The sequence below is a fragment of the Anomalospiza imberbis genome, chromosome 5, assembly GCF_031753505.1.
Source record: "Anomalospiza imberbis isolate Cuckoo-Finch-1a 21T00152 chromosome 5, ASM3175350v1, whole genome shotgun sequence".
Classification (NCBI taxonomy): domain Eukaryota; kingdom Metazoa; phylum Chordata; class Aves; order Passeriformes; family Viduidae; genus Anomalospiza; species Anomalospiza imberbis.
This window is the reverse complement of record NC_089685.1, coordinates 47,212,700-47,230,912: the sequence shown is the minus strand read 5'-3', so window position 1 is coordinate 47,230,912 and position 18,213 is coordinate 47,212,700. Positions and strand designations below refer to the sequence as shown.

The window sequence follows — 18,213 nt, the reverse complement described above, 5'->3', positions numbered from 1 at the left end:
TGTGCTCAGGGGTCCAAAAAAGCATCATTCCCATGTGTCTCCCTGCAGGGGCAGGGCTGGGGAAGGGTGGCTGTCCCTCAGCACACCTGGGCAGCAACACCAGTGGCTCTCTGCCCTTCTGAAGGGGAAGTGTCAGCTCTGCAGGTGACTCCTCTCCCTGGGCAGGAGTGGGAAAATTGCACCTGGCAACAAATCCTTTTCTCTCTCTTTCCCCTTCCGTGGCTCAAAAGTCTTTGTAAATTAAAACAGTGTGTTCTCCATTAATACACCAAAACAGTACAGCTTGTGATAGTGTTATTAAAGTGTTTTAGGCCACTCCTGTAGAATACAGCAGCATATTTATTTCGTTAAGGGAACCAAATGGTTCTAGCTGAATTTGGCACAAGAGCATGGCTGAAGTCCTAGTTTATCTCTCATGTCGATTTTACCATTAAACTCTGAACTTCTGAAAATTGAAAAATTCACATTAGAAACACTAATAGGTTTGCTACATTTTATAGTAGGTTAAACTGTCCTTAAAAATCCCTTACTTTCTCCACAGTAGTTCTGCATTAGTATTTGTTCAGTATTCAATTTTTTTTTTACAAACTAGAGCTTATTGGTGTTGAGGGTAAGCAATACATAGCATCCTAGAATCACAGAATGGCCTGTGTTGGGAGAGACCTTACACATCCCCTATTTTCAACCCCCCTGCTGTGGGCAGGGACACCTTCCACTAGCCCAGGCTGCTCACAGCCCCATCCAGCCTGGCCTAGAACACTTCCAGGGGCAGGGCAGCCACAGCTTCCTTGGGCAACCTGTGCCAGTTCCTCACCACTGGAAAATTTCTTCCCAATACCTGATTTCCTCCCACTCTGTCAGTTTGAAGCCATTCTCCCCTTGTCTTGTAACTGTGTGCTCCTCCATCTTTCCTGTGGGCTCCCTCCAGTCACTTGAAGGCCACATTTGGGTCACTCCGAAGCCTTCTCTTTTCCAGGCTGAACAATCCCAATTCTCTCAGCCTTTCCTTGTGGGAGAGATGCTCCATTCCCACAGTGACCGTTGTGTCCTCCTCTGGACTCCATCAGCTCCATGTCCTTCCTGTGCTGGGGCTTCAGGGCTGGAGGCAGCTCTGTGGGTCAGGTTTCTCCTGAGCAGGGCAGAATCCCTTAATTTGCTTTAACTCCCTCTCCAGCTGTGCCAATAGCTGCCCAGGAACACAGTTCTTTTAGGGCTGCCATCCCTACTTATCCCATTGTCATGGTAGCTTTGCTTCATGCTCTACACTGCAGTGATGGTGAGGGTAATTCGGACAGTGAGATCAGTGTGTGCTTGGGAAAGATTTTTAAAGAGCCCTGAAGGGATTTGGGAGCCCAACAATAATTAATTTCCTACAGTGGCTTTGAAAATGGGATATGCTGCATTGGCACTTCATCGTTCCTCCTTTCCACAGCCATTTTATTTTTTCCATGTTTTGTTGTGCAGAAAGGAAGCAGTTGTCAAAATTCTATCAGACTGTGATGGTGAGATGGTGTTCATTTGGTGGCACAGTTTTCATTGGATACAGTAAAAGACACACGTGCTTAGCTTTTCCTACCTCTAGTCCAAGTCACAGTTGTGTGGTAGCTTGAGTTTCAGTGCTTGTTTTCACTTACCGTGAAAGGGAAAAAGAGAGAGTGAGCATCATTTCCCAACATTTCGTGTTGTGCGCTATGGTGTCATATCCTGCACACTTGTTCTGTAGAATTTCTTATTACACAGGTGTGGGACTCCAACCAAACTGGACACTGCCCCAAAACCAGTGTTTTTATCCTGATTCTTATCCTGCTGTGTGGGCATGGGCCTGTGTACGTAACCTGAGCTCAGAAAGAAGTTAGAAGAGATTCTACAAAAAAACATGGCCTACCCAGTTAAAACTCAAAACTCTGGTTAGATTGAAGCATTTCTCAAGTCTGATTGCTTTTTTTTTTTTTTTTTTTTTTTTTTTTGCAACAGTTCACTCGGATTACTTTATTTCACTTCCCATTAATTGCTCCTCTGAAGCAAGTCCTTAAGGGATGTAGGATAGGTATGTGCTTGCACAGCAAATGCTTCTTTCATATCACACTGGGTGGCATTACAGGGTTTTTTTTTCCACTAAAAGGTATTGTTCCCCATCAAGTGTGGAGAGAAATGACTACTAAAAACTGAGGAAGTGTTCCATTTTTTTAAAAAGCTGATTTGTCACTTTCCTCATTGACTATGAACTGAATAGACGTCTAATCCTTAAAATACTTTCTCCCCCCTTTTCCTTTTTATTGCCTGGAATCTTAAGAGCTTTATCATTTGTAGTCATAAAATGAAAATATACACCAAACCCTCAAAGGGCAAGTATGAAATTAAATTATATTTGGGCAGCTGTAACCTTTTAAAACGATCAGATTCCAGTTAATGTATTTCTTCCTGTTCTGAATGCTGCCATGGTGTTTGATGGTGGGAAGCAGTCCAAAGGGCATTGGGAGATAATAAATTCACTGGAAATTTCACCCTGAGGCGAGCTTCGATACACCAAGGCTTCCATTTAGCAGGACTGACCTAAAAATCTTGTCACATCCAAAGGTCACTTAGGTTGGGGCTGGTGTGTCCCATCTATCTTTCCCTGGTGCAAAGAATGACAGCTGAGCTCATAAAAGCCACCAGAATATGGAAGACAAGCAGGGGAGAGAGAGGAAGGATAGTACTGCTGACAACTTCTTAGATTCCTTAGGCCAGTTTTGCAGGCCAGTGAGACCAGAGACCATCTGTGGGGCTGCTCCTTTCACTACTGCCCAAATGGCAGCTCAGTTTCAAGAGGTTACAGCTGACCATGGAGTCTGAGGCAGGGGAGTCCCCCCATGTCTGCAAATGCCATGTAATCCTGCTAGGACACATTATACTGTCCCTGGACATTTCCTGCTTGCTGCCAGTCTTGTTTGGCAAAACAGTTTAGAGTTCATGCAATGCCTTACTGTCAAGGAGGCTCAAAAGTCTAAAAAGCTGTCGGTGATGACACTGGTAGGTGTCACCTGTAAGAACAATAGCTCTAAGGGAGCAATTTGACACTCATTGTAAACAATAATGAAAGGTAAGATATTTCCAATCTCATGAGGAAATCTGTGATGTACATCCTCTAGGATGTTGCTTATCCTAAGCTTATTAAAATCAGTATAATCCTCTCACACAATAAATCAAAGCAAAAGGCCCTTCAGGATGACTGTTGTCTTTCAGTCAAAGTTTCTACCTCTGCAGCTGAAAGCTCCAGTGGACCCTTCCTGTGCTTGCAGTATATTAAATATTAAGGTCAGGGCTTGGAGTTGCGTAACAGAAGTGTGTTTGAAGGACAGAGATCTAACTTACCATAATTGGTCTTCCTTAATTGGGGATGAGCCCTGCAGCATATGTCCCTTGCATCCTGATGGTGTGAATCTCCTTCTCAAAATTCTCTGGGAGGAGGATGAGAGAGACAGACTGCCAGTCACTGCTGGGGTGCAGGAGGCAAAGACTCCCTCTTCCATAGCCTGTCTTGACGGGAAAAAGAAATTGTTGTTCAGTGTCCTTCTGGAATGTGGGAACACCCCGCTGTTAAAAGATACTGTGTATGGTATAAGCACCAGTCTGATTCTTTGGGAAACATTAGTTGAAGATAAAAATGAAAAATAAATTATTAAATAAAATCTCTGTAACCTTGGCCATGCGAGAAAAAACACCAAATGAAACACACAAGTTCCAGAATTCACAGGATATTGACTAAGTTAGGTTTTTAACTCCTCCTGGAAATTTGCTGACGTCTCTCCAGGAATTTTAGTAAATCATATCCTTTTGAGGAGGATTGTAAATTGTATGTTCCTTTGCTTGTTAAAACTAAACAGAGTTATAACCATTATTTTCAGAAGTATTTCACACATTCTTACAAACATACTATATTTGAGGCAAACACAGTAAAGAAGGGCAAGATTGGCCAGCTGTCAGTGTTTGTCTTCATTTTCCTTGGGTTCACACTCTACTTTATGTTAACATATATGTTCTCCACACAAAGCCAAAGTAATTTGCAAGCAACTTTGGGGGAGTTATGTGCCCTTCCCCACATACTCTATCCTGAAAATGCAGCTCTATGCCTTACCCCGTTGAGGAAGACAAAGTCACTCTCCATCTGACTTGTATAACAAGAAAAAAGAAAATGTCTGTTTTTCATGAGATACAGAGAGACAGATATAGTTCACTTTAAATTCAGCTGCTGACACAAAATTTTTTTAAATTGCATAGATGTGCTGAGCACAGACCAGCTACTTTTTTCCTTTTTTTTTTTTATTCGGGATGGTGGGATGAGAATAACCTTTAGCCATGGATGCCTAACATGTATAAGTCATCTGGCATAACACTGCAAGTTCCATTCCAGTTTTTATAAAGCGAGATGAGGGTGATTAGCTCAGACCATTCCCACTTTATGTCCCTTTTCTACTGTGGCTCAGTTTCTTTTTTCATTTTCCTAGGTAATCCCAGTTAGTAAGCTAGTAATGGTGGACCATAAAGTCAGAATATTTCTGTGATGGCTGGTGGGGCATGGAGCAGCAAGACCAACTGACTGTAGTTCTGCAGCAGTTGGAATTTGGGAAAGTCACAGAGTAGGAGTCAGTGTGGACTTCCACCTCCCTGTGTCAGTTGAGTTTTCCATCTTTGGAAAGTGTGGCTATCCCATTGTGCTGGTTTCAGTGCATTGCTTCCCTATGTTTTCATAGCCATGTTCTTTCCATTTCATGCCAGATGACTTTGGACAACTTTCAGTGATCCTGATGACAATGCTGTCAAATACATGATAGAAATATAGATGGTGAGGGTAAGTATTGTATTTCATGGCTGTGGTACTGGCAAGTGCTTTTTTGCTGCTTTAGCCGTGACTTTTACTGTGGTGAATATGATCACTTTGAGCAAAAGTGCATGCATGTCCTGTGCCATGGTGCGAACTGGAGAAGTTGAGAGATATTTTGCAGTTGCTGACTTTGGCAAAAACAAGGAGTATCCCTGTGTAATGGAGGACTGAACTGTTCCTTGCCTTATTCATGCCTCCCACGCTGGAGCCATAAACACTGGGTAATGCTGATCTTTGTCATGGAAAAGTTCAATTGGCCGAAATGCTTCAGATATAAACAATAGAAGGGGAGGCCCAGAGACCTTCCCTCTTCTGGATTGTTCTGGATTCCTTGTCCCTGATAATTATAAAGGAAAGGAGTGTATGGAAGGCATCATTGCTCTGTGGAGGGAAGCAAGGAGAATCCCTGCATGACATTCCCAGTCTGGAATGGAGATAAATTTACCAGTTGCTGACTGAAGAAGCAGTGAGTGCTGTTCACCCTCCCACTGCAGGGAGCAGCACAAAGAGGGTCAATCAAAGAGGTCGTACATCATCTGAGGAGGCAGATGTTAGAACATACTGTAATGGGCTGCTGTGGGGATGGTTTGTGGAGTGCAGGGCTGGGGGGAGCAGCCATCAGTGGTGTTTTCTGTCACAGTCACTGAAAATGTCCAAGTTTTGAGGAGAGTCTCTGAACTCAGGAAATGAAAGCATGAACATTCCATGACTGTTAGACTTGTGGGCAGAATGTTGGAGGTAGAAAAGGAGCAGAAGCATGAGTTCCTCTGTAATACTCCATATAATACGAGTAAGTCTAGGTATTATCTGTGCTTTGCTAAAGTCACTCTTAGCCTTGGAATGTGTGAGTATTTTACCTGAAAAAAAACCAAAAATTACTGAATTCCAGACTAAATTAAACACAGAACTGTTAAAATAGCTTCTATTTTAGCAGTGCCCCTAATTCACACCCACTCAAACACCTCCTCGCTCATTAACCCCATCCTCAGACCCAGGTAACTCAAGTGAAACGAGATGGCATTGGGAATGAGGTAATGAACAAAGATTTCTGGATAATGTTATTACTTCACGATAGCAGCTCTTGTTGGTGTGACTGCAGTAAAAGCTTCTTGGTGTTTCCATTGCAAACTCTTTGGTGCTCCCACCCCTTCTGCTTTGTAGACAGCTACTCAGCCAGAAGCAATTTAAAATGTGCTTTTACATCAATTTTGACTCATTTTTTTTGGATTGAAAAGAGTTTCGTGTTTTGATACTTCATTATAAAACATGAAAATTGCTGGTTTTTTTTCCTCCTAATCCAAATTTCCAGATGAACAATTTAAAGATATGGATTAGCTCTTTTTATAACCTAGCTGGATTATTAACGATTGAAAAATGTCTCCTAAGATAACTTCAGTATTTCATGGTTTTGTACAAGCAGATCCATCTTGCTGTTACAAAAAATTCCACTCTGGAAATTGGTATGGAGGACAGTTTTCAAAAAGCACTGTTTTCACTCAGGAGTCTTATTTTCTTTTTTATTTTTCAGTTTAATCAGGGCCTCAAAAAAAGTTGTGGAAACCCAATTTAATAAATAATCAGAGATGAATCAGATGCACTAATGGTTTATAGAGCTTGTTACTAGTTAATCAGTGTTAATATAGTTACTGTGGAATATGTGGCTATGTGGAATTCTTTGAGGTAAATGAGAGTTTATGGCCCTGTTGCCAGTGAAGGACATCCTTTTTGCTTCAATAACCAGAATTCAGAGGGATGAATTTGTGTGTTCACTCTTGTCTAGTCTTAAGAGCAAAATGCTGAAGAGGAAAAGTAGAGAGGAGTGGGCCCTTCCTTAGGGTAACCTGGATGAGCTGGATTATTATGGGATTTACCATCTTGCACTTGGAGGGCAGTGCAGAAGGTTGCATTCCCCCTGGTTGGGTTGATGCTAGGGACAAAGCTTCCCACTTGCTGTGGGAACATGAGGCTCCAGCCGTTCCTGGTTGTCCACATGGATTGGTGGAACCAGGGGCAGCCGTGTAGAGTTCCAGAGTTCATCTAATGGCTCTTCTTGTGCTTGGGTGAGGCACAGCATGAGAGGGACATGAAAATTAAAGATAAAATCCCCTTTGACCTTCAATCACGTAATTGTGCCTACAGCTTCTGAAGCCTGAAGTATAGGATGTGCCAAAGAGGAATATCAGAGTGAATTCCAGGCTTTTTGTGCATGGGTTGCAGTCTGGCCATGCAGTGTGACTGGACCTTACAGTCTGCAGTTTCTTGTAGTGGGAGTCAGAAACTGAATCCTGAGGGATTTCAGATGTTTGCAGAGGCCACTTTGAGGGAACAAATTCTCTAAGAATTAAAGACTAAACTTCTGTACATGTCCTAATGGAGTATGCAAAGTGTCACTTTTCCCATTACATCAGTGTAAGCATGGAAATAGTGAGATGAACCAGAAAACATCTTCTTATGTTATTTCCTGAGAAGTTTGCCAAAGCTTCACAGAGGTTTCAGGCTTTCTGGAGTTTTATGGGCTTCATTGGAGGGGGAGTTTGGACCACACCCATTTTATCATAAAATCAAATAATAAAAAATTGAACGGCTATTGTTTCTGTTACTTCACTTTGTTAAAGAGGGACTTTGCTATAATGAAGCAAACTCCAGAATAATTACATTAATTGAGTGCTTTCTGCTCTCTCAGCAATTCTGTGTTCAAATAATGGCACTCCCATACTCTAACATCTCTTTGTAGCCTGTCCTCTCCCAGGCTCGAGCATCCCAATTAAACTAACATGCATTTGTGTTTTTAAGCATCCAAGTTATCCAGCTTCCAGCAATGGGGCTGATTTGAAGTTAGGCACTCCCATGAGTTTGAGGTTGATAGGACTCTCTGCTGAGAACATCAGAAGTCTGACCAAAGCAAAACTCAACTGCTTTCTGGTTTGGAACACAGATTTGCTCTTATACAGTGAGGCTCGAAATATTCTAGTTCAAAACTGGGGCAATTTCTTTGTCAGTGATTGGAATTACTGTTTCCCACCGGTCTAATAAGTTTGTTGGACTTTTTCTGCAAGCCTTGTCTTTAACAATACCTAGAACAAAAGAGCTCTGATTTGGAAGAGGGGATTCCATGTGGGTTAAGGCCAAAGGAAAGGTACGTGTGAGCTGGAGCTTTCCTTAGTCCTTGTACAATATTCTGCTTCTGTGGAAAGGGATCACAGTGTGCTGCTGGGGAGGACAGCTGCTGCCCTGGTCTGATGCTTATCTTCACAGCAGGATATCACAGGATGAGGTAGGACTTGTTAGCTTTCATGAGGACTTGGGGAAGGAGATTTTAAAGCAATGAACATGGAAAAAAATTACATAAGAGGTAAATTTAGTTGAATGTATTTGAAAATTTTCTGTGGCACAGAAACTCATAAACTGGAAAGGTTACACTGTATGAGTGACATTCTTCTCCCCCAAAATAATCACCTTGTTTTACTTTCTCCACCTCCAAACATAAAATAAAACTAAATAAAATAAAATAACTTGCACAGCTGAATAAAGATGCTCTGTCACATTCTATTAGTGTTCTAGCTTAGTAAAAAGGGAAACAGAAAAATATCTCTTCAGAACTATTCTAGAAATCAATTTGGTTTAGTTTAGCTCTTGGAGCAAGTCCATTTTCTTTTGCAGCTTGGATGGTCTATCCATCACTGGCCTCTGCCTTTCAATGTTCTCCTTCTACCTGTACTTCCTCCTTTCTGTGTTCTTTCCAGGGAGGCTTGGCACAATGAAAGTAGCTCAGACACAGTCCTTTGCTCCCCTTTAAGGCACAGACATCACATTCCTTCCTCTCTACCAAGCTGGAAGAGAGCAGCCTTGTTTGTGATGGACTGAGCTTTTGTCGCTCTCTACCTCCTGCACTTTTATCCAGACCCTTTGACCACACAGTACAGCTCAGGTCAAAGAGCAAATTAAATTTCTGAGTGAGCTGAGTAGATGTCACTGAACTCCTGTATGTGTCAGATAAATGAGGAACAACGTTAATTTATCCCTCCAAGGACAGCGGATACAACTGTAGGATACTTCAGGTTCACAAATACTCTTAGTGTTAAAAAGGAAAAAGACAGGAAAGAAAATGTTTCTCATTTGACTGTTTGATGTCAGTTAACAGATAAAGGTACAACTATACAGGGGCAAAAAGTATCCAAGTGTGAGTTTTTCCATCTCTTTCTTTTCCCCTCCAATAAACTAATTTGGCGTTGTTGCTTCTGATAGGTGATTATCATCTCTTTACTCTTTCAAAGAGAGACTTCAGTATTTCAAGACTCACTTCTTACCACAGATTTTCAAGAAAACGTTTCTAGAGCAGGCTGAGTGCAGAATACCTATTTCACTGCTTCATGCCTGAAGAAGAGGGAAAAGTCACCAAGGAATCTTAGAATATAATCAGTATATAAGAACCTGATAACATATCAGCATTCAAGTCAGCAAATCCATGTTCTCAAAATAAGAAATGCAGTTGACCTTAATCTTTCTGCTACAAGCTCTGCACTTAACTTCAGGAGACATGGAGTATTCAGATTTGGAGTAATTAATTCAGTATCAGTCCTAAAGCAGGCACAGATTTTCCCTGACTTAATTCCCTGTTGAATACAACAACTTAAAATTCAAACAGAAAATCTATAAATAAAAACTGGAGAAAGAGTTGCTTAAGGAAATGTGTGTAAAATAGTGAAATGCCTTAATTATAGCTCAGCAATTTGAAATATATAGAACCTTATTTACAGTAATTCTGCTGGCAGTGCTTGCTTATAACTACTCTGGTCACCTAATGGATAACAATGAATGATTTTATACAGTACCAGTGAAGCAAAGCAATGCAATATGAAATAAGTGTTTTGTCAAACGGCCACTCATAGAATTTTGGTCTCTCATATGAAAAATTATACTTACTGAAGTCAGGTGCTCTGAGCTAGTTGCCAAAAATCTGGATATATGTATAAAAAAATAAAGCTCTTGGGAAGCATGCCTGTCGTAAACAAATAGGCAGTAGTGAGTTTTTTCCTGTGGAGTAAAATGTCTGGGCCACTTCAGTGACTTCAAGCTTCTAATTTGCCAGAGCTGTGCTGGAGCAGCAGTCTCCATGTGGAACCTTCATTCAAACACTTCATCTTCATTACAGAGCAGTCAGCTCTATCCTGCATTACAGAATAGTTGGTGATAAAGGCAATGCACTTTACAGAACAAATGCCCCTTTTGAAGCTGCACATGCCTGTTGTTTGTCACTGCTCTACATGGCCACTGGCCATTTTACTGTATCATCCATAAGGAATATGCTGTCCAAAGTATGTCCTTACTTTAAAGACATTTTTTGGCCATTCTTTCTAACATAAGAAGTTCCACTGGCATAAAAATAATTAACAATAGTGGCAGCAAGAATACATTATATTCTGGTGCTGCACAGCAAACTGTAGGAATAAATTGTTGCCAGCTTATTTTTTTGAATATTTTAAAATACAAACAATATTAATTATTTTCCTCGATGGGGACATGTTATCTGCAGCATTTCATCCAACAGGCTTTTTCCATAAGACATTATCAAATTTCCTCTCCAATTGCATTCCATATAGTCACTCTATTTCAATTAGTGTCATATGGTGTGAACATGGTATGTATGAATATGTAGGCCACTTGGGCAGTTTTCCAGTTAAGATCTCTTTACTTGTAAGGAGCAGACAATCTTAAATACAGTTTGCAATGATATTTTATCACAGAGACTAACAGATCTTGTTGGTCTCTGATAGGAAGTGTCTATTGATAAGTTCCTACAGTTACATCCTGTAGAAGGATTGTCTTCTTGTTAAGGCTGGGACAAAGGAGCCATTAGGTCTAGGCTCTAATCTGGAGTTTCCTACAGTCTTCCTGTGTCATCAGGAGCTGTCAGTTGTGTCGTGGGTGCTGGTTCTCACCTTGCTAATAGCTGAACAGAATTTATCCACTGGCAGAATTAAAGACTGCTTTTCAAGGAAAACTGCATTTCTTCACGTTTGAGGGTGTTACAGTTAGTGTCTTTTCCATAGAAGTTCCTACAAATTTAAACAGAGTTGTACTTTAGTTAAAATGCGTGTCCTATCCATCAAAATTACACCAGTTTCTAAGAAAACTCAGAGCTACCATAAATTGCACATGCATGTTTTACTTTCATCACCGTTACTGTTCTATAGTCAAAGCAAGCATTGTTTTGGCCTGGTGATTACAGTGGGATTATTCACAGGAATAAGGGCTGCTGGAACCCTAGAGATCAGCTACCAGAATCATATTTTGTGGAGACTTGTGGTCACTGATTCTAAAAGTGATGTTTTTCTAATATGAGAGAGATGGTGGTTACCAAGGATGTGCCTGTGTATAAATGAAGCCTTGTTCTGTTTGTGAATGCTTCACGGTTTTTCTAATGAGAACTTGTTTTCCTCAATGTTTCCTTCTAAGTCTCAGGTTTTTTTGAGGCTAGAGAGGCTATTATGTTGCTAGTCTGACAAAACAAGATGTAAAATATTACTGAGCACAATAAATCTTGTTTACAAGTTCACCTTCATGGAACACATCTGATCTTGACTGAAACATCATGAGTCAAAATTTCTCTAGGTAGTTCCTCCACATGTCACCAATGCTCTCTCATTAGAAGCAGTATATTAATTATCTATTAACTAGCCCAGTCCCAAATTTCTAATACTTATTATTGTTCCTTGATATGCAATTTACTCACCTGTCTGCTTCTCTTTGGCTAAATGCAGAGAGTAGCCAGGGTGGGAGTTCTCAAAGAAAGTCAGCTGGATTTGGAGGCCATGGGAAGGAGCAGTGCAGCTTTTCAATATTTAGCTTGTTTTCTCTAGTCTCTGTGTGGCCTTCAGTTTTGGGGTCATTTCTTGCAGCTTGCTATTTTTTGCTTGGTGAGTAAAGGAAACATTAGTCCAGACGAGGTCCTTTGCCACAGAGAGTCTGTGCACACCTCAGCACTGGGAGCAGGGCAGTTCCTTGTGGGAATTGTTTGTGATTAAGGCAGATGTGAGGTGGAACAGTAATAGCTCTCGACTGTGTTCAGAACTCTGTGGAACTAACCAAAATAAAATAAATCCCCAAATAAACTGAAATACAGTTAAGTGCATCTCAGGATCTTGAGCTCTATTGTTATTATCTGAAATTACTCCAAAGTGAAAGCTAGCAAATTCACCTTGCAATGTGTTCTTTGGGCAAGTTTTTGAAGGAGCAGACTGTCCTTGTGTTCAAATAAATCTTTATTTTCTGAAAATCTCCCATTTGATGCAAGCAAGGGGCACTTAGAAGCCTTTGCTGAAGTTTGAATGTACAAATTATTGTATGCCTTTGAGATGTTTGACTAACAATCTTTGAAGGAAACTCAGACAAAAATAAAATCTGGCATTTCAAATATGTAAATAAAGAACTTTTTTTGGGGAGAATATCTAGCAAGCATTGCTACTAATCACTAATGAGTGCAGCTTTAATTCTATTTTCTGTAGCTTTTATCTATGTTGCCAGTAATTTTAAAAACCTGCCTCACAGTAGGATGTACATCAAATGTTTGTTTTCAGTGAATTCTTTTTTCCTTTTCAACTGAAAAACCACCTGAACAGATTCAAAATTAGGCAGAACTGCAAAATTCTTTTTGCCTTAATCTAAGTTTTCATGCCTTATGTAAGCATAAATTCGAGGTAAAGAAAAATTAAATTCATGTATTCTGAGTGAGTCTCATTTTATGCCATTCCCCCCCACCACCCCTGATTATGCAAAAAAAAAAAAAAAAAAAAAAAAAGAAAAAAAAAACAAAGGCCATTCATGTGTATATTTTTAATGATGGGTCTTGGAATGACAAAGAAATTGAAGTGGTGGATCAGTCAACAGTTCAAACACTCAGGCACAGTGGTTTGTAAATTCATCGCTGTGGTGTCTTCACTGAAAAAACACTTTATCAGAAACAAATTTATTGCAGTAACTGATTCACTTCCCACTACCACCTGTCTCTCTCTGTGTTTTTTTTTTTTTTTTATGAACAGCTCTTAATCTCCACTGTTCACTAATAAAAATATTTTAATAAGAGATAATACTGTAATCCAAATGCCTATAGGTGCTTGAATCAACTCTTTCTGCCTGTGTAATTGCTAGCACTTTGTTCAACCCTTTTTAAAATTGCTATTAAATCTCATTCTCATTTTCTGTATTAATAGAACAAGAATTCATTTTTAGTGTACCCTCCAAGCAGTAATGAGCATTGTTAACGTATAACAACAATGCCCAAGGGGAAAGTTTTCAGAGCTGGCCTAACCTCAGGGCTTAGCTGTTGATGTACTACAGAGTCATCAAGCCAAGAGCTCTTAGAACTAGTCCATTTAGAGAGTTCAGCTGAATATTTCTGCTTAATATATTGGAAGAATTATAAATGGTTTAGGTGATGACCCAGGGAGAAAGGGGTTTTTTTGTTTAATACCTTAAGAATAGAGGGGCAGCCTTAAAAAAAATGAACGATACCTCCTGCTTCTTTTAAAGTGTTTCAAATTGTGCTTTTGTTCTGATGATTTTGCTTCCTTGTAGATTTTCATAAGAGTTAATGAGAAAAGATTAACAAAACATGCAATATTGCACATGGGCAGGGGAGACGGAAAATAATCATTTCGTTACAAATAAACAATAGATGTTACTTTTTAATTGCTTTTTCATAAGCCCAAATCTGCCTTCTTGAATAAGTATTATGTATCTTTTTAAATCCAGAATATTATCCTTATTATGTATAGCAAAAATAAACCTGCCTAAAGCTCTAATGCATCACTGATTGCAAGTGAATGCCTCAGCCACAATAAAGCAGTCAAGACCCTATAGATAAAAAGTCCTTATATCCTACACAGTGATGAAACCAAGACCTCAAAAAGTGCAAGGAAAACAATGTTATTCTCTATCACTCCTGTAATACACTGGGTTTGAGTCTCTTAATGTTTACCCTTTGTAAAGTCCTACACGTGACTTTATCCTATGTAGGATATAAGGACCTTTTATCTATAGGGTCCTTACTGCTTTATTGAGGCCGAGGCATTCACTTGCAATCAGTGAAGCACTACAGCTTTAGGCAGGTTTATTTTTGCTATAATAAATAAGGGTAATATTCTGAATTTAAAAATATACATAATACTTATTCAAGAAGGCAGGTTTGGGCTTCTGAAAAAGCAATTAAAAAGTAACATCTATTGTTTGTTTGTAACTAAATGATTATTTTCCATCTCCCCTGCCCATGTGCAATATTGCATGTTTTTGGATGTATTTTAGATGATAGTTGAATATTTCTGCAGAGATTTATTGATTGTTCCAAAATCTGATGCCAGTAGGGAAGCAGGGGTAGAAATGTTCTTTTGTTGGAGTTCAGTTTGTCTATCAAATGAATGCACAAATTATTGTCATTTTGCCATCTTGTTTCACAGCACTAGGTCACACCATTACCCTTTCCTTGGGTATAAGCTGGAGATGTCCTGAAACATTTAAATATGAATAGACAAGTTCAATAATGCAAAAGCTCAAAAATATGGAAAGTTTAAGAAATGTGCTGCATGTTGTGTATTTCTTTACATTTTTTTGAAATAGGATGGTGATACAGGAGCAATCTTCCTGGTTAAATAGGTTTCAGACCCTTGCAATTTCATAAACACGTGCTTTTCCTTTGAGAGCTGGGCCTGATACTGCTTTTTCTGTAGAATAGTTGGTTTGTGTTGCAGACAGAGACTTACAAGAGAGGACTCTTAACAAGGGACCATTTATAAAATTTTATTGAATGTTTGGTTTTAATTCTCAAAATAAATCAAATTGAGGTGAGATTTTGAATCTGATAACAGAAGGACAGAAGGTTTTAAAAAGCATGAATGAAGGCTTTATAGGTTTTGTTTCACCCCTCCTTCCAGGTTTCTCCACACCATACTGTGTGTTTCATTTTCTTCAGGTATGTCCATCCCCGAAATAAGAGTAAGGCATACATTTGAAATTTCATATATTCTGTTTTTTTACCCAAAAATAAGGCTTTCATCTGCATGGAAAAATTCATTCCCAGTGCTTATTTGGTCTTTGCATGAATTGTCAGAAAGATGGCTGAGGACAGAACTGTGAGGAGGAGCTGGCTTCCAGCCATTGCTCACAGACCACTGGAGGGTGTGAGGTGTGCAGATCCCTGGATGTGGTGTTGTGAGTGTATTTCATGTCGTTCAGTTCTCATGATTCCATCTTTAGATAAAGATTCATTTGGGAAAGTCTTTCCCCCTAGAAATTTCTGTGAAGCTCTGGCCCTGTATGGTCTGTCAGGAATCTCCAGTTGTCCAAACTTGACTGTCATTTTTACCCTATTTTATGTGGACTAGACATGTTCTCTGATATCTAATCTATAGATAGCAGCAAGCTTGAACCTTTCTTGCTTAATGGCCATTTCACTTTCTTTTGTCTTTTTCTCATAGTTGCCTGAATTTGTTTTGTCATTTTTTCACCAGGGAGCAAAAGAAAAGGAAAATCTTTCCCTAGATCTGCTCTGTCACCCCAGAGTCCCATTATGTTTGAGGTGTTCCCTAGTCATAGATCCTATTTATTTAACAGCCATTGCCCTTCTGATATATTATATATATAATTCATGCCTAATGCTGGCTTGGCTTTCATGGAACTGCCTGCTGTAGTTCTTCCCTGGTTCATAGATACCCTGTTCCTTTCTCCCTGCAGAATTTGGGCTTCTTTAGAAAGAGTGAATGGATATGAGCTTCAACTGATAAATACAGACATTTGAATCTGTGACTTACTTGGGGCTGGGTTGTTTTTGATGACTTTATCTGTTGCTGATTTGCATCTTTTTGGCTCAGACTCGCTGGGGGAAAATTAATAAATGAATTTGAGGAAAAGGCAAAAAGAGAGCAGATGAATGAATGGTTGATAGGGAAAGAGGCAGAATGGGAGGGACTATTGGTGATTAACAAGTATGGAAAAATAAGGATCAAGCAGTGATCCAAGTAGAGAAAAGAAATAAAAAGGATTCAAAACTGAAAATAATAGAGAGTCTGAAAAGAATAGAGTGAAAAAGAAATAAGTAGGAACTTGGTGACTGATTACACTTGAAAGAGCAGTGGGCTACTTTTAGCTGTGTGGAAGGGCTGGGGCTTTGCGGCAGCAAAGGGAAGAGTTTGTGCAGGGACTCTGGGGAGATGCACAGAGCTGTGCAAGATTCAGAGCCCTTGGATCAAGGGTTTTTGCGCTGTGAGTTCGTGTTAGCAATGTCTCTGCACCTTTTGCACAGATCCACGCAGAAAATCACATCATGAATTCTCAGGTTCCTCTTTCAGCCTTGCTGGTTTGGGTTGGCATTTCTTTGTGCCCTCCCATCTTCATTCCTCTATTGTCACATAAAATTAACTGAGAAACAGCAGCAAAACAACTCAGCACTGCCAACAAGACTCCTTAGCCTTAGCTGTATTGAAGCCACACATTTTTTTCACATCCAGTTCCGTATTTCTGCATGCTATCCCTTGTCATATGGCAGCTCAGAAGCTCTGTAGGTGCTACCCTGCAGGCAGAGGGTATCAGTGTTACACGCGTACTGCCCAGCACTAAGCACTCACACAGCACTTGGGTGGGTCCTGGAAAGGGATGCTGGGGCTGAGCAGGGAAAATCTTTGTTAGTCCATTCCTGCTCTCCTGGGCTTCTGACTTGGGAATTCCTCCCTGTTCACAAAGCAGCAGCAATTGTTGCTTATCCTGCCCACCATGTTTATTTTCTCCATGTTTCATTGGGAGGTCAGGGGAGCTTCCAGGCACTTCTAGTTTGCTTTCTAACTTTCTAACTGCTTTTGATCTCTGTCCCTTAAACTCTTACTGTAGTGCTTAGCTTTAAGCAGATGACTGTGATTATAAGTATTCACATTTTAATAAAGAAATATGTATTTAAAGTGCCTTACTGGTTAAAGTTTTGAAGAGAAAAACATTTCCACTCTGTGTCTGCGTTGCATCTATCACAGAAAGGCTTCTTTGAATTAACTGGGGCTTCTCATAGTTAATGGACAGCACTTTGCCATTGATATGTGTATATATATATTGACTCTAGTGGTTTCCCACAACTCAACTGACAGTGGACTCCTACCATAATTGCTAAAGAAAATTTTGACATTCCCTGTCCCAGACACCTTACAGCCTGGGGGAAAACAGGGAAAACACAGCAAATAAAACAAAAAAACATGAAATGGTAGCACAGAGACCATCATATCCAGCAGCACATGTGCTTCACAGGGGTTGGTGCATATTACTGGTGGAAATGCTGTTATGCCTGTGTCATCTCAGGAAAGGAAGGATGGTCCAGTAGCTCAGGCAAACCATGGGGATTAGCTTCTGTTCCCTGTTTTGAATCCCTGGACACACAGGGAAGCTGGGACACTTCTCATGGTGACATCTCTGGTTCATCCCTGGAGGAATGAGTCACAAAAGTGAAGATGACAGCTCATGTCTTGAAACACATTTGTGCTAAATAAAAAATGCCCATTGGAAGGAAAATGTATCATCTGCCATAGGAAAAGTTTTGGGAAGATTATTTATTTATTTATTTATTTATGATGTGTCTCCTGTCTTCCTCCCCACCCCAATTTTTTCTCATCTTGTGGTTTTTTTTTGTTTTTGTTTTTGTTTTGGTTTTTTTTTGTTTTGTTCTGTTTTTCCAGCAGTTGTATGCTGCCCAACTTGCTGCGATGCAAGTGTCTCCGGGAGGCAAGATTCCTGGCATTCCCCAGGGGAACCTTGGTGCTGCTGTGTCCCCTACCAGCATCCACACAGAGAAGAGCACAAACAGCCCTCCTCCCAAGAGCAAGGTACAGTACCAGGCCTGGGCCTCTGGGCTGCAGGAAGCTTTGTTCCCAGTACAGCTCCCTGAAATGGGAGGGCATTGTTGCAAAACAGCCAGGAAGAATTCAGCTAAGGAATGCGGGGAGAAAACTGTCCTATTTGGGTGACAGCAAGAACTGGGTGAAAAATGTGTCCTTCCTTTTTGTTAGTGCCCTCTAGCATGCTGTCCATGTCCTTTATCACGTCAGGAGAGATTCCTTGAATTGACAGTGGTGTCTTGTTTTTACCTTAACAGTAAAGCAGCACAGATTAAAAATAACCAGACAAATAAATAATACCATTGTCAGCTGAGTGAGATACGTGTTCGAAGAGTGAGAGACGTGGCTTGAAATCAGAGGCTGCTGTGTTGATGAATCAAGCTCTAGCTTGTCTTCTCTCTCTCCCCTTACTGTAGACTCTGTTACTTCCTGTGGCTTTTCCTTGGCTTGGCCTCTTCTCTTAGAGCAAGAAATCACAAAGCTGTG

General features: G+C 40.2%; 1 protein-coding gene across 19 annotated transcripts in view; it reads left to right on the top strand.

Moving 5' to 3' along the window:
- SOX5 (SRY-box transcription factor 5) overlaps window positions 1–18,213 on the top strand; it is a 608,493-nt gene that overhangs the window by 536,498 nt on the left and 53,782 nt on the right. For 18 of the 19 annotated variants that reach the window (XM_068190516.1, XM_068190517.1, XM_068190518.1 and 15 more), the window contains one exon: window positions 17,569–17,715. In XM_068190516.1, the coding sequence (XP_068046617.1) occupies window positions 17,569–17,715 (147 nt within the window). The remainder of the gene's footprint in view (window positions 1–17,568; window positions 17,716–18,213) is intronic. The other variant, XM_068190507.1, reaches the window with a different exon arrangement.